General features: G+C 34.4%; 3 protein-coding genes across 3 annotated transcripts; all 3 read right to left on the bottom strand.

Annotated features, from left to right (window-relative positions):
* Positions 1–5,161: 5,161 nt before the first annotated feature.
* Positions 5,162–6,992, bottom strand: LOC116116899 (putative disease resistance protein At3g14460). Its single transcript, XM_031402936.1, has 2 exons — positions 6,332–6,992; positions 5,162–5,325 (listed from the first exon to the last, which is right to left on the bottom strand). Exons 1-2 carry the CDS (start codon positions 6,990–6,992, stop codon positions 5,162–5,164), a joined length of 825 nt encoding a protein of 274 aa, XP_031258796.1.
* Positions 6,993–7,102: 110 nt separating this feature from the next.
* On the bottom strand, positions 7,103–8,746 carry LOC116116898 (putative disease resistance protein RGA3). The gene has a single exon (XM_031402935.1). The coding sequence runs from the start codon at positions 8,744–8,746 to the stop codon at positions 7,103–7,105; it is 1,644 nt and encodes a 547-aa protein (XP_031258795.1).
* Positions 8,747–8,761: 15 nt separating this feature from the next.
* LOC116116897 (putative disease resistance protein RGA4) lies at positions 8,762–9,244 on the bottom strand. Its single transcript, XM_031402934.1, has one exon. It carries the CDS (start codon positions 9,242–9,244, stop codon positions 8,762–8,764), a length of 483 nt encoding a protein of 160 aa, XP_031258794.1.
* Between the last annotated feature and the right edge of the window lie 5,395 nt (positions 9,245–14,639).

The following is a 14,639-nucleotide window of genomic DNA, read 5'->3' as shown; positions in this document are numbered from 1 at the left end:
TTATAGATGCTGGGAAATTTTACTTTAAAATGAAACATGTCATTTTATTAGATTATATTCGCATGCACTCAGTTGGAATGCTGAAATTGGGGGTGTAGGATAGTGTTCAATATGTGTTGTGGCTGGTTTTATAGAAAGGAGTTTGGGTACGGTTTGATTGAGGTTGGAGACAGATTTATGAGATGCATATTTTTTTTTTTGTTTTTATGGGATGTGGTGTTGTTGGTTTGCCAAATTGTGGATGGTCATGGTTGCATATGGGCTGGATATTATATTAGAATAAGATTTAATTTGTGTTGATGGGCTTAATTGAAATTGAGGGCTTAATAGAGTTGATGGGCTTAATTGAATTAGTGGGCTAGATTAGTTTGGTGGGCTGGCCTAAATTAAAGTAGACCCATATTAAATTGGTTTGGGTTTTATTGTTATAGTGGGCCGGCTTATTATTACTTAAGGCCCAATTAATTGTTGGGTTTATTTAAATTGGTGGGCTTAATTTAATTAAAAAGGCTAGATTATATTGTTTGAGTTTTATGAAGGTCAGGTCTTCGTGCATTAAGATGACTGCGGAGATGTGGTCCCTATCCTCTTTGACCATTCTTATCGTGCACGGTGACATGTGAGGATGAACTGTAATTACTTATATAACAAGTATTATTCGAGGTGGACCCTCGATTTTCTCTCTCACAAGGTGGGTGCGAACTGACACGTCAATTTTGAGTGTTTAGTGGACGCGTGGTGCGATCTTTGCGTGCTCACGAAGAGTGCGCTTGCCTATGGCATGGGTTCAAACCGGCACGCTGAGCTTGATCGTTGGCTCGCTCAGAGTGAGCAACTTCCTAACGATCTTCTTTTTCACCTATTGGTTGTTTGCCTGGGCACCGACCTAGGTCATCGTGACCTTGATCTCTATGCTTGTACAGACTCTCACTTTTCATTGTTGATGACGACGCTCACTAGACGAGCTAGAATTGTCATCTGTAGTCTCAAGCGCCCAACTCTGTATCCTTGCGATGATGTTTTGTTGGCTTGGGGCTTGGTTTTCTTCTTGTACCCCCTTTATTTCGGTTACTTCTTGTTGAAGGTTCTAGACCGCGCTAGCGAGAGATCTCAACGTGTCCATCATCTCTGCATTTTCTGGATTGGATGTACTGCCTCCTATTGGTTCATTGGCGAAGGGAGTGGAATCACCGGCGGTCAAGCTTTTGTGACTCCCTAATTGATTATTGATTGTCGGTTTCTACATTAATTATTGGTCTATTGGTACCAGTTTGACTCCTGGATGCTCTCGTACATGCCATTATTGTTATGCGATGGCTATAATAGTTGTGATTATCGTGTTTGTTGAGATTGCCAGGGAAGACCCTCCTTCTAGTGCCAAAATAATTATAGTCCAAATGATATAGAATTAGATTATATCATTTGGGCCAAAACAAAAATAATTATACTTTGAAACCTTAAACCACATTAGTCAACACCTTTTGATTTGACAAAAACACCTCTTTATAAAAACTAATTAAACATTAACTTAGAGTCATTCATTGAGCTTTTTGGAAAACAAAAGAGAAACTAACTGAAATTAAAGGGAAAAAATTAAGATTTAGAAAGGATTTTGGGTTGCAGATTGAATGATCGGGAGAAAGTGGAGGGAAAAAAAGCTGTTTTGATTTGATTTTGTTAGTATGTAGATGTTATTTTGTAAAAATAGTTGTTCAATGAGTTTAGATTGTGTCGTTGTCTTAAGTATGCTAAAATTATGTTCAAATGATAATCCCTTGAAGGAAAATGATTTGTTTTTAATGTGGTTGATGCGCTCTAATTAAGATCCAATTTGAGTACACATACTGGTGCCTATAATATCCGTGTATTCAAATTAAAATTGGTTCTACACTTTTGTTCTAACTACTAAACTTCATGTATGCCTTACTCGAAGCTTCAAATAATGCATACTGAAAGCGTCAAAATTTAACTCTACTCGAAATGGATCATCTTCTTGCAAGCAACATTGAACTTCATTCAAAAAGTTTTTTGCAACTTTTTACCCCCTAAAAAATGGATTAATTAACAACCATAAACCTGATGAATTCCATGAAGAATCAAAGATGCTGATACTTTCACATCCACATTCCTAGGAGTATAAAGTTGACTATCAACTAGAATCAATCAAGTGTTACAGGAATACAGTTCATCAATGGATTGATAGAAAGAGAATAACAGTATGTAGCTTGTTCAATAGTACTTCACATCACAAAATTTGTACAATTTTAACTGGTTTTCAAGAGTTTTTTAACAGAGGCAATTGAGTAAAAGAAAAATGGAAAGGTTTTTTACTTTTTGAGGCAATTGCCAAAAATGACAGAGGTGCCCTTGACAACTTGAATCAAGACAACGAAGGAATTCTGGGACAGAGAACTGATTATCAGTTGACTACGGTATTGCACCTTGCCTCAAGGTTCAGGCGGGTCAAATTCGTTCATGATATCATTGAGTTGCATCCTGAAATGGTTGCATCTATGAACAAGAAGCTTAAGGATCCATTTTATGAAGCTTGTCATCAAGGATGTGGTAATGCCGCTCTTAGAGAGTAATCCGTAATTAGCTGCAAAGCTTAACCATGAAAATGAAAGACCATTTTTCATGGCTTACAGAAAGAGGGCATCTTGATGTGGTAATGCTGATCAATTTTTTTTTGTTGATTTCAGAACGTAGTGGAGGTGCGGCCGGATTTTGCTCTAAAAACCAACAAGACTGGATTTTCTAGATTGCACTGTGCTTGTAGCTGATGATACTAGGAGATAACAAGATTGTTTTTAAGGGTTGACCAAGACCTTGCTCTGCAATACAATGACAAGGGTTACGCCCCATTTCCAGCTACAAGACTGGATTATCACTAGTACAATGCCTATTAGTATTATCAATAACATCTAGTATGAAATAGAAATGTAGATCTCATGCCAGCTCACCAAGTTGAACCAGACATCAATTGGGCATTTACTACATCAGATGTGTTTTCTTTTAATTACAAGAGATGCAGTGAAGTTTGCGTGATTGGCCAATAGTACAAAAGTAAATGAAAAGGATCAGAGAGAGGGAAACAAGTACAACTAACCAATTTGTTTAGAAGCATTAGAAAGCAGACGCAATTAAGAAAAAGGAGATAGTTTCAAGGCTTCTTAAGGCAATTCCCAACCATGATATAGCTGCTTTTCTGAATTTAGTTCAAGACAACAAAGGAATTCTGGAACAGAGAATTGATTATCACTTGAACGCAGCGTTGAAACTGTCGTCCAGGTTCAGGCACAACCAATTGGTAAAGGATATCATTGAGCTACATTATGAAATGGTTGCAATTGTGAACAAGAAGCTTGAGACTCCATTGCATAAAGCTTGTTGTCAAGGGAAAGCCGGTGTCGTAATGCTGCTCTAGTAGACTAATCTGTGGACAGCTATTAAGCTTAACCATGATAATGAAAGTGCATTTTCGTAGCTTGCAGAGAAAGGGTTTCTTGATCTGGTGAAGCTCATGATGAAGCAACCTGGTTAATGGAATTTTAAGAAGATGAGGACGATTTAACTGCTCTACATGTTGCCACATCAAGGGGGCACACTAGCAGAGGATATTCCTAACTCTCTCTCCAGGTGTCACAGAAATACATTGCACTGTGCTTGTAGGCTTGTAGCAGATAATACTGGAGATAACCGGATTGGTTTGAGGGTTCACCAATACCGTGCTCTGCAATACAATGGAAAAGGTTACTCCGCATTGCACTTTGTAGAAGTGATGCTAGAAATGATGTAGAAAGCAAGCAGTTTAAGAAAGTCTTAAGAGCAGCTGCTGGTAAATTAAAGAAGCACAGAATTGGTACCTTTCTCACCAGGGGTCACAGAAATACATTCTCAACAGCCGATGCTTGAAAACTCCAAAGGTTTGATCTGGGCAATAGTGCCAACTGCCCTTAGACTTCCAACTTTGCAAGCAGCCAGGAATTGTGCCTACATCAAGCTCAAGTGTGTCAGCAAAATCTAGAAAAGTATCAGAAAAATATGATGGTCGTGACAGCACCCTAATAAAACAACATATCTAGAAGCTAAAACTGGATATGCTCATCACCTGGCCTCGACACAAGTGTATCAACAAATCTTGTGGTTTCTTGCCTACATCAAGCATAGAACCAATGTGAACAGAAGATTTGCTTCAGCTTCCATCCCTAAAGAAATCAGAAACTCAAGATGATAAGCAATTAGAACCAGTTAATTTGACAGAAGCAAAAGATTTGTGCGATCTGAAAGAATTCAGGACCTTGAGTGATAGACACAGAAGAGAACTGAGAAAACTTGCGAAAATTTTCCAGAAAAAGTTAAAGCTATAACTGATATACAGAGAGACGTTTCAAAATGCCCAGAACTCAATTATAATGGTAGCAATTGATTGCCGCAGTTACTTTTACTGCAGGCACAAACCCTCGTGGTTGAGTCCTTCAAGAGAGGCCATTGAAACGGGAATCAACAGTTGGCTGAACAACTTTTAAGGTCTTTATAGTAAGCAACAACATTGCATTTTTCACATCTTTATGCATTGTTATTTTTCTGTGGATGGCTTGTCATCTTTATGCATTCACATCTTTACAGTAAGCAACAACATTGATTAAATATCATTCTTGGTTTAAATATCTATTTTAAGGGCCCCCCCAAAAAAGGGTAAAAGATAGAAAGAACCTCAATATAACAACTCCTGTGTTACACCATCTTATGATCTTCATTCTTTAACCTTGGTTCACTGCATCAAAACTAAATTACGGACATCAAGTTTTTATATTAAGAAATAAAATGCTTTTTCAAAAACCATATAAGCATGAAAAAAGAACCTCATTGAGACACCAAAGGATTTCCCCAAGCAAATTTTATCAAAAATGGAGAGGCTCCCTAACAAGCTGCATCTTCAATACAACGTTAAGAAAATTCCAAACAGAGAAAGCTTGACATTAAAAGCTTCAACTTCAAGTTCTGTTATAGAAAGATTCTCTGTTGTACCTGCTTCTGGCTGATCTGAAAATCCAGGTTATTATTTTTCGGATTACTGTCAAACTTCCCTAGTATATTATCTCCGAAAAAATATGATTAACATAAAAGAGAAAGCTTATGGAGAAAACTAATCCAGAACTCAAATAGATGATAAAGTGAAAGCCATTACTGCAAATGTTCTTCTCTTCTTCCGCTGCTCACATTTTGCTCTTCTCTGTTGTAGACCGCAATGCATTAAATCCTGATTACTAGCACTGAAATCAGGAGTAACAAGAAGTATGGATAAATCAAAGACTATATTACCTGCATGGTTTCAGTGTTATCCTTTAGAAAAGGCGCCTTGACAGTGTCTTTAACTTGGGACAGCATCCAGTTACAGAGGAATTAAGTCATAACATTACTGTAATTCTTCATTTTCTTCCCTCATCCTTCCGATCTGGTAATTGGAGATATGGAGAAAAAAATAACAGATGAAGACAAGCTTCCCAAAGATTTCATCCCAAAAAAATAAAGATAAAAGATTGACCTTACCAACCTGAAGTCAGACAGGTAAGAGAAGCGAAAACCATACACTAAGTACTTCTTTAATCAGGTATATTGTATGACCTTGATTCTTGAAGAAGTGTTTAATGAAATCATGTTAAAGTTGGTTCTCTGCACACACACACACACACAAAAAAAAAAAAAAAAAAAATATTCAGGATGTCATTCTGGGCTGACAGAACCTATTCCATTAAAAATATCTTCGGGGGGCAGGGGGCGGCGGGGGGGCCGGGGAGTGGGTGAATATTAGGAAATCCGAACCAGAACTTAAGCAGGTAACAGAAAGGAAAAGAATTACTGTAAATCCTCTTCTCTTCTAGAGCTGGTCACTTTGTGCTACTGCTATCCTCTGTCCTGTAAGCATTGATCCAAAACTAAAAAAATTGTACCTCTGAAATGAATCTACCCCTGTTACATTGATTGAGTATTAATTAAAGAATTTGAAATCCAAGGATAAAAGACTCTATGGAAAGTCAATGGCCAATCACCTGATTTCTTATTTCAGACACGAATTCTCCCTGCCATTGCATGCTTATGGAAACGAAATTTCTTCTAAGGCTGTAAAATTAGTGACATATATTTATTAAACAAATGACGATATTGAACTTCAACTTCGAAATTTTATGTAAAGTTGGCAGCAGAAATTGCCGTACCCAGCAACCTTAACATTTTCAATATAACAATAATTTGATTAAAAAGAAAAGTAATGTAGTTCGTAGATTAGAAGTAAATCAAGTAATAACAAGGAGCATACATAAGTTATTACCTCCTTCTATTCTGATTTTAGGGATGTGAGAGATCTTGTGCCAGTCCTCTGCTGTTCCCTCTTTGTATCGTTCACGTAGAATATCACAGAATTCAATGATCAATTCTTTGAGTGTTGTTCTCTGGAGAAGGCTGTCTGGAAGTGCCTTTAAACTGGGGCAGGAAAAAATTCGCAAGGCAGCGAGACAAGGCATGAATTTAATATGTTCCTTATCTTCTCCCTTCTTTGCATTGTCGTTGTCCCACTCCTTCCATGGGTACATATACCGAAATTCAAGTATTTCCAATTTGGGGAAGAAATAAGAGGATGAAGATGACGAAGAGGTTCCACTTTCCATTCCCCAAAACACATTATCCACTTTTTTCACATTGTTCATTGAAAGTATATATAATCTTTCAAGGGATGGCAGTTTCCCCAATGGATGCAAATTCTTACAATTGGAAACATTCCCAAGAATTAAAGACTTCAGCTTGGTTAATGACGTGATCCAAGTGGAGGGAAAAGTGTTGCCTCTGTAGTGTTCTATCTTCAGCCACTCTAATTTTGGAGGTGGTAGTAAGGCTTCGAGGGCTAATTCATAATCTTCACATGATACCCCTCCTCCAGGAGTTGTCGGCACCAAACGTCCCCTTTCCCTCTTTTTCCGCTCACAAAACTCCATAGTCAGACTAGTGAGGTTTTCCTTATTCGTAAGTCCTTGGTTAATTTTACCATCACTCGCAATTTTCACAAATCCCAACCCTATTATTTTAAGGCTCCCTCCAAGATTATTCAAAATTTCAATCCTTCGAGACTACATGCTTTGCTGTCATTATCACCTTCACTACTTATAACGAATTCGCTCAATGTTTGAAGACCAGTTAATTTCTCAATCCCTTTCGGAATGTAAAGTAGTGACGGACACCCATCATTTATTAATCGCCTCAAATTTACTAATTTCCCTATCCCTTCAGGTAATTCAACTATATCATAACAAAGATTAATGTCTAAAGTGTGCAAATTATATAATTCACACAAACTTTCTGGTAACTCTGCTATACTTTGCAGACCCAAATAGAGATATCTTAAGTGAATTAAATTTTTTATTTCTTTTGGAATCTCTTTAACTCCAAATCCATGGAACATCAATGACCTTAAACATGTCAATTCACATAAATTTTGACCACCGAACAATGCATTATCTCTGTTGTCATGATAAAAAATGATGAGACTACGTAGACTTTTGATACTGCAAATGGACTTGGGAAATGGAACCCCTTCATTAACCTTTAATATTAAATGACGAACATTTTTGTTAGAAGAGTTTATAAATGGATCATTATCACCAATATTGACTTCTACAGCAAGACATTCACCATTACTCAAAAATAGCGCAAAGTCATGCACTATATCATGCATCTTATAGCTCTCTTTATTATAGTTTGCTACAACATCTTCATATTTTGAAAATTCTTGGAAGAACGATCGTGTTGCTAAGTGGTGAAAATACTCTTCACCTATTGTCTCTAACTTTGTATCTTTTTCTAACCCCAAATAACCTTGTGCCATCCATAATTTAATTAATTTATCTTTTTCTATACAATGATCTTTTGAAAAGATAGCACAATAAGAGAAACATTTTCTTATTGAGGATGGCAAATCGTTATAACTCAACATCAAAGGGGATAGAAGGCCCTTTTCAATCTCCTCTAATTTCCACATCTCACTATGCAAAACACGTTGCCATTCATCTCTACTCCTTTTAAACTGCAAAAGACTTCCGATGGTTTTTGTAGCAAGAGGTAACCCCTTGCACTTCTTAACAATTTCCCTACCAATTTCTTCTAATTTTTCACACTCATGAGCAGGTCTTTCTGAAAGAGCTAGCCTCCTAAATAGTTCCCAATTCTTTTCATAGGACAATTCTTTAACATTGATAATATCAATTGACTTCATAATACGTGTAACCGACTCTTTACGCGTGGTAATTAAAATTTTACTTCCATGGAGACCGTTCTTCAAACAATTATAGAATGGTTCCCATTTATTGTAATCTTCATTCCACACATCATCTAAAATAAGAAGAAATTTATTACCCGCAATAGAGTCATGAATACGTTGAAGAAGAAATTGTAGATCACCTACAATAGGAGTACTAGAATTTTCTAGAGATTGAATAATTGCTTTGGCAATCATGAGCTCATCAAAAGGATCTGATACGCACACCCATATTCTGATGTTAAAATTGCTCTTTACATCACCATTATTGTACACATATTGAGCGAGAGTTGTTTTTCCAATTCCTCCCATCCCTACAAGTGAGATGATCTGGAGGTTTTGTTCACTACTCTCATACAATAACTTGTTAATTAAACAATTCTTCTCAACATCTCTACCACATATATCAGATACATCGATAAAAGTGGTAGTTTGCATTCGTTGATAATCAGGTCACTCATTAGCTGAAATGACATTAAGATTATAATCACCTTTTTCTTTTGCAATAGCATCTAACTTTTTATTTATCTCTGTTATCCTAACCGCAATGTCATGTCGTAAAACAACTTCTTTGAAGCCAAAGCAAGGAGAGGGAAAAAAGCAACATACCTTCTTCTCAGGAGCAAGAGCATTATGAACATAACCTCCCTCAATTTTCAGTTTCATGATTTCAGTGTTCCACTCATCCAGCACATCTTCCACGTCATAACATGCGTCTTTGAGCCGATTCAACCAAACTCTCACAGCTCTATTCTTCATTTGTTTTTGGTCAGCATCAAGTAGCACAGCTTGAATGGCTTGAAGATTGTTCTTAAGCTTGTCTACTTCTTCGTCAACGTCTCCCACTAGCCTCACTTGTTCTCCTATGAAGCCAGCAGTTGGAAGTAGAATTGAATCCAGCAGCTCCAACGAAACCGAAACAATTGCTTCAGCCATATTCAGATATGATCAATAATATGAAAGAGAAGAAATGGAGATATCTGTTTCGTATGCTTTTGTGTTATAATTAGTGAATGCTGCCATCCATATACTATCCTAAAATTTATTGCATATTGCAAAAGTCAACCAACAGCATTTAATATTGAAATGTATTTTTCAATTTTTATTTTTTTTTCCCAATATGTGTGAAAGTAACGTAATTGTTATCATTAATTTTGGGATTTTTTTAAACCCCCCGAGATTTGCCAAAAACCATAAATCCCCTCAGGTACTAGCAATTACGTTCAACTCTTTGCCGTCAAATAGTTAGCTTTAACATGATAAAGGGTAAAAGATAAAGTTTTATATTTATTAAGTTTTAATACTATTACACCCCTGAAGCTCGCAAACTGAACTTTGACATCAAAACCCCCAGAAATATTACCACATGACCCCCTGCCATCAGTTTATTCTTGTTAAATATGAGAGTTGATTAATTTTGACCAAACACGGTTATTTATTTACACTAATTATATTTTGAACTTGACTATTTTACCCTCAAATTGATTATCAACTCATTTTTAAATTTAAAGAGAAAGTAAAATAACAATTTTCTTTTTTAAATTCATAAATAATACAAACCCTTAACCTAAAATTACAAATATTTAAATAATAAAAGGAAATTTAAAATACTTTTAAGAATTTAGAAAAATTAAAAATACTTAAAAAAAAAAACTAAAAAAAAAGCCAAAATCTAAACAATATTTGTGCAACTGCCGACTTAGCAATTGTGTGTTTTTTTTTTTTTAGATTTTTTTAATTTTTTTAACTTTCTAAAGTTTTGCAATATTTTTATTCTTTTTTTATTTAGATATTTCTATTTTTCCAAATTTTTTATTTTTAACTTTTTCAAATTTTTTTGTTTCTTTTTTTTTTTAATATAACAATTTGTAATATTTATATAATTTAATAATTTTATCTATTATGTCTAACATGTAGGGGAGGGGGCTGGACTGGGGTAGTCTATCATAAAATTATATAATTATCAACAATTCACATAATTTTGTAAAAAACCCTTAAACCTAACCCACTCATGACTCACCCACATCGTGGCTCCTCTCTTCCTCCATATCCCACAATCTCCCTCTTTATCACCCATAGTCACCGCCCCTCTCTTGCTCTCTAACCCCATACCCCACAGCTGCTAGTCCTCTCTCCCTCCCAACCTGGATGTCATTGGCCCGACGGTCTCAAAATCTCCCAACTTATAAGTTAAAAGTAAATATTTAAATTAGTCGACTTACAAAACTCTCTTTTTAATCGTATCTAAAATTTAAATTATATATAAACAATTTATAATTTTTTCTTTTATAAAAAACCCAACAAGGATAAATTAAAAAAAAAAAATACAAATTAAACCACTTAAAAAACTATTTCCAAGTAATTGTACATGAAATTTCAAATTATTCAATAGATTTAACTCTCAAATAAGGCCATAAGAACAATACATACATGCAATTGTACTCTTGTATGGCTTGAATTTTAGTGCTCTCAATTCACATAGCTTTCCTTTCCTTTCCTTTCATTCCAAGTTACTTTGTCCCCCACTCAATTAACTTTAAGCCAAGGACTATCTTCTTTCAAAACAATTTTGTCCTTCAATTATGACGTGTTATTAGTTTAGAAAAAGAAGAAGAAAGTTGGTCAAAAGATGCTCTTTCAATCAGTAAAATTCTAGGAAAGAGCATAATTTTAATTGTTATAAATCATAATTTAATTGTTATATATAAATCATAATTTAATTGTTATATATATATATGCATTGACTTAAGTCAATTTTAATTAATTCTATAATTTTCTAGTGATTGAAAGAGCATCTTTTGCTTTGAAATGTTGTCCACATAAATCGACCCCGAATGGATTAAATTAAAACATGTAAGTTTTAGAGGAGACAATTGGAATGAAATTAATTGAGTTCTCTAATCTCTATAGAGTATTAATGGGCCGTAAAGAATTCAAAAACCAATGTTTTCTTTCACATTGAAAGTTAAAGCCAGGAATAGAAAGTCCTGTTAACAAAAACGAATAATTGCAATTAAAACTATATCAGGCAATTAATTTATATGCTCAAAGGATTTTACAGACAGAATTTAGGGAAAATTGAGAAGCTCCCTTAAGCGACATAATTGGGTTTAGGGAAAATGTTCTCTTCTAATTTTAGTGCTTTTGAATGTTAAAACCTGATACAAAATTATGTATCTTTTCTAGTGTAATCTATTATGCACAGCAAAGAAACAACAAAAATATTTATACGATCTTTGGGATGAAGTCTCTCGTCCGGTAATTAATCAAGAAGCGTATTTGAAATGATACAAAACGTTTATAATACACAAAATCTTTGTGTACCGAAACAATATGCTGCATTAACTAAAACTAAATGTTTGAACTTAATTGAAAACTATCTTGACCATCAGAGAATTGAATACAAAGGAAATGGCATCCAAGGCTTTTAGAGGCAATTGCCAACAAATTTACAATCTCACTTCAAATGGTGAACGATATCGTTCAGTTGCACCCTGACATGTGGAAAACAAGAAGCTCCAAATTCCATTGCATGAATGAAAGCTTGTCGTCAAGAGAAAGCCAAGGGTTGTAATTCTGCTCTTGGCGACTAATCCATGGTTATCCTTGAAGCTGAATGTGCATTTTCCATGACATGCAGACGAGGGCATCTTGTTTGATGGATCAAATGATGGCACCGATGAATGCTTTTTGACTTTCTGTTGATGCAAAAACTGTTCAGAACAAATTGGAGTTGTGTCCGAATTCTACTAAAAGAGAAAACAAAAATGGATTTGATCCATTGTGCAGGTTGCATCACAGGATATTCTTGGAGATGACAAGATTGATTTTGAGGCTTGACCCAAACCATGCTCTGCAATACAATTCAAGTTGCACTCAGAGTTCCAATCCATGAAGATTTATTGTTGAATTCTCCTGCTTCCTTTCAGTACCTGAAAAAAAAGAGGGTAACAGTGTGTCATTTTGCTGTAAAATTCAAACAATATGATACAAATTGTGACATTAAGAAGCAAATATTACTTACAAGATTTCTGTAGTTCTGTCCTTTGGTATATTTTATCTGCTGATAAGTAACAAAGCTTTATATTCTCAGCATAATTAGCATTACTAGCAAATCAATTCTGCATATAAAGAAAAAAAAAAATATGAGCAGTCAACATTTTCTGATACATAATTTTTTATTGAACATATGTAAATGAAGAAAGTATAGAGGGGGTAACAGTGTGTCATCTTGCTGTAAAATTCAACCAATATGCACTGCATCAAAACTAAAACACGCTGCATAATTGATTGGATCCATCCAACCTTAAGAGATAACCAATGACGCAAATTTAACATTTAAAGCTTCAAAGTTCAGTTATGGAAAAGTTCTTTGTTTTAACTGCTTTAAGTAGTCAGAAAACAAACTTCCCAAGACATTATCTCCAGAAAAATCAAAACAGCTTAGCTGAAAAATCAAAACAGAGGGCATATAGATAACAGAAATGAAAAGCATTACTGCAAATCCTCTTCTCTTCTCCAGCTGATCACATTCTAATATTCCCTATCTTGTAGACCACAATGCATTATAGCTATTTTGATAAATTTCTTTGCCCCAGTGAAAAAAANGATTCATGTTCTGAAAATAGTACGTCCTGATATATTTGACATGACTTTGGGCCTACCTTTCCTTTCATTCAAAATGATTTTGTCCCCCACTCGATTAACATTAAGCCAAGGACTATTACAATTATATTTCACATGGCTTTTGGCCTACCTTCCCTTCTTTCAAAACAAATTTGTCCCTCAATTATGATGTTCATTGATTTGGGATATAGAAAATTTTTGTTCTATAAACGTGTGCATAGAACACTTTTTTTTTCCTGTAGAGAACCAGTTTATTTATAGGCAGATTACAACAATTCTATGTGTTCAACTAATTTATAGACACAAATTGTGTTGTTATTTAACTTTTTTTTTTTTCTATTTTAATTTTTTAATTAATAATTAATTGCAAATAATTTATAGACACAAACGTACTTGTATGATGGTCAAAACTGTAAAGAATTTTCTCCATTTATGGGATCCAAATTAATTTTATTCTAGAATGGTGTGTACATTGTTATTGACCTTATTTTTAATTAAGCTTACATATTATTAAGGTCCCCTTAGTTTTCTTTAAGGTATTATTGCTATTGAGAGAGAGCATAGGATAATTTTGATTTTTCCATGGAAAAGATTTCAGTATGAATAAATACAAGTCATTGCATATTTGGGTCGGTGGGGATTGGACTGGGCCAATACTCTAGTGATGGTGGTGGAAGTGAGAGTGAGCGAAGACATGTTTTTAACCGTTGATGAGAGAGTCAGTAGATGGTGGAGATTCCGTGTTGACTGCAAAAGAACTAAATATTTGGAAAAAAATTAATTTAATTAAATGAAAGTATGAGTTGATTGTTACAGTGAAGAGGGAGACACTAGAAGTTTTGGTAGATGAATGAAGAAGAAAGGAGAAAGAGTTCATTAACCGGTTAGGGAGTCGGTTGGAAACTTTAGTATTTCTTTTCAGTAATTTTGTCCTTTGACAGCAAGTCAATTTAAATTTCTTTTTTTCTTCTTGTTACAAAAAAATAATAATATTAAGATACAATATTAAAATTTTTAGTTTTATTTATAGTATTTTTTATATGTAAAATTAATCTCAACAATGTCTTTGAACTTGGTATGGACACAAGTTTTGATGCCTAATTCTAATGATTTTGCCAACCACTTTTCATTTTCATTTTTATTTCTTTTTGTCTTTTAAAATCTATTTATTTATATTTTGACATTAAATTTTAATTTTAACATTTAACCATTTTCTAAATTACTTTCATACCCTTTCACATCATTAAATCCAACACCAAGAAACTATTAATTATAAGAAGAGATTGACTTAATCCAAGATGTTTTTAACACCCCATGCTCTATTTTATTAAATTTATCATGAATGATTGAGAAGATAATTCTAAGAAGGGGAAAAAAAAAAAAAAAAAAAAAAAGAAGATAGCTTGTTCACAAGAAATAAATTGTGTAATTGACTAAAGTTGATTCATGTTCTGAAAATAGTACGTCCTGATATATTTGACATGACTTTGGGCCTACCTTTCCTTTCATTCAAAATGATTTTGTCCCCCCACTCGATTAACTTTAAGCCAAGGACTATTACAATTGTATTTCACATGGCTTTTGGGCCTATCTTCCCTTCTTTCAAAACAAATTTGTCCCTCCATTATAATGTTCATTTATTTGGGATATTGAGAAAAATTTTGTTCTATAAACGTGTGGATAGAACACCTTTTTTTTCCTGTAG

This window comes from Pistacia vera, unplaced genomic scaffold (genome assembly GCF_008641045.1).
Source record: "Pistacia vera cultivar Batoury unplaced genomic scaffold, PisVer_v2 Contig788, whole genome shotgun sequence".
Classification (NCBI taxonomy): domain Eukaryota; kingdom Viridiplantae; phylum Streptophyta; class Magnoliopsida; order Sapindales; family Anacardiaceae; genus Pistacia; species Pistacia vera.
This window is presented reverse-complemented; position numbering and strand designations above follow the sequence as displayed.

What these genes read in the sequence shown, in the direction of transcription:
- LOC116116898 (XM_031402935.1), bottom strand. Translation starts at nt 8,746, where the DNA reads ATGCAAACTACCACTTTTATCGATGTATCTGATATATGTGGTAGAGAT.
- LOC116116897 (XM_031402934.1), bottom strand. Translation starts at nt 9,244, where the DNA reads ATGGCTGAAGCAATTGTTTCGGTTTCGTTGGAGCTGCTGGATTCAATT.
- LOC116116899 (XM_031402936.1), bottom strand. Translation starts at nt 6,992, where the DNA reads ATGGAGTTTTGTGAGCGGAAAAAGAGGGAAAGGGGACGTTTGGTGCCG. An exon ending in TAAAATCAGAATAGAAGGAG is followed by an intron (nt 5,326 to 6,331) that starts GTAATAACTTAT and finishes GAAACCATGCAG; the next exon opens with GTAATATAGTCTTTGATTTA.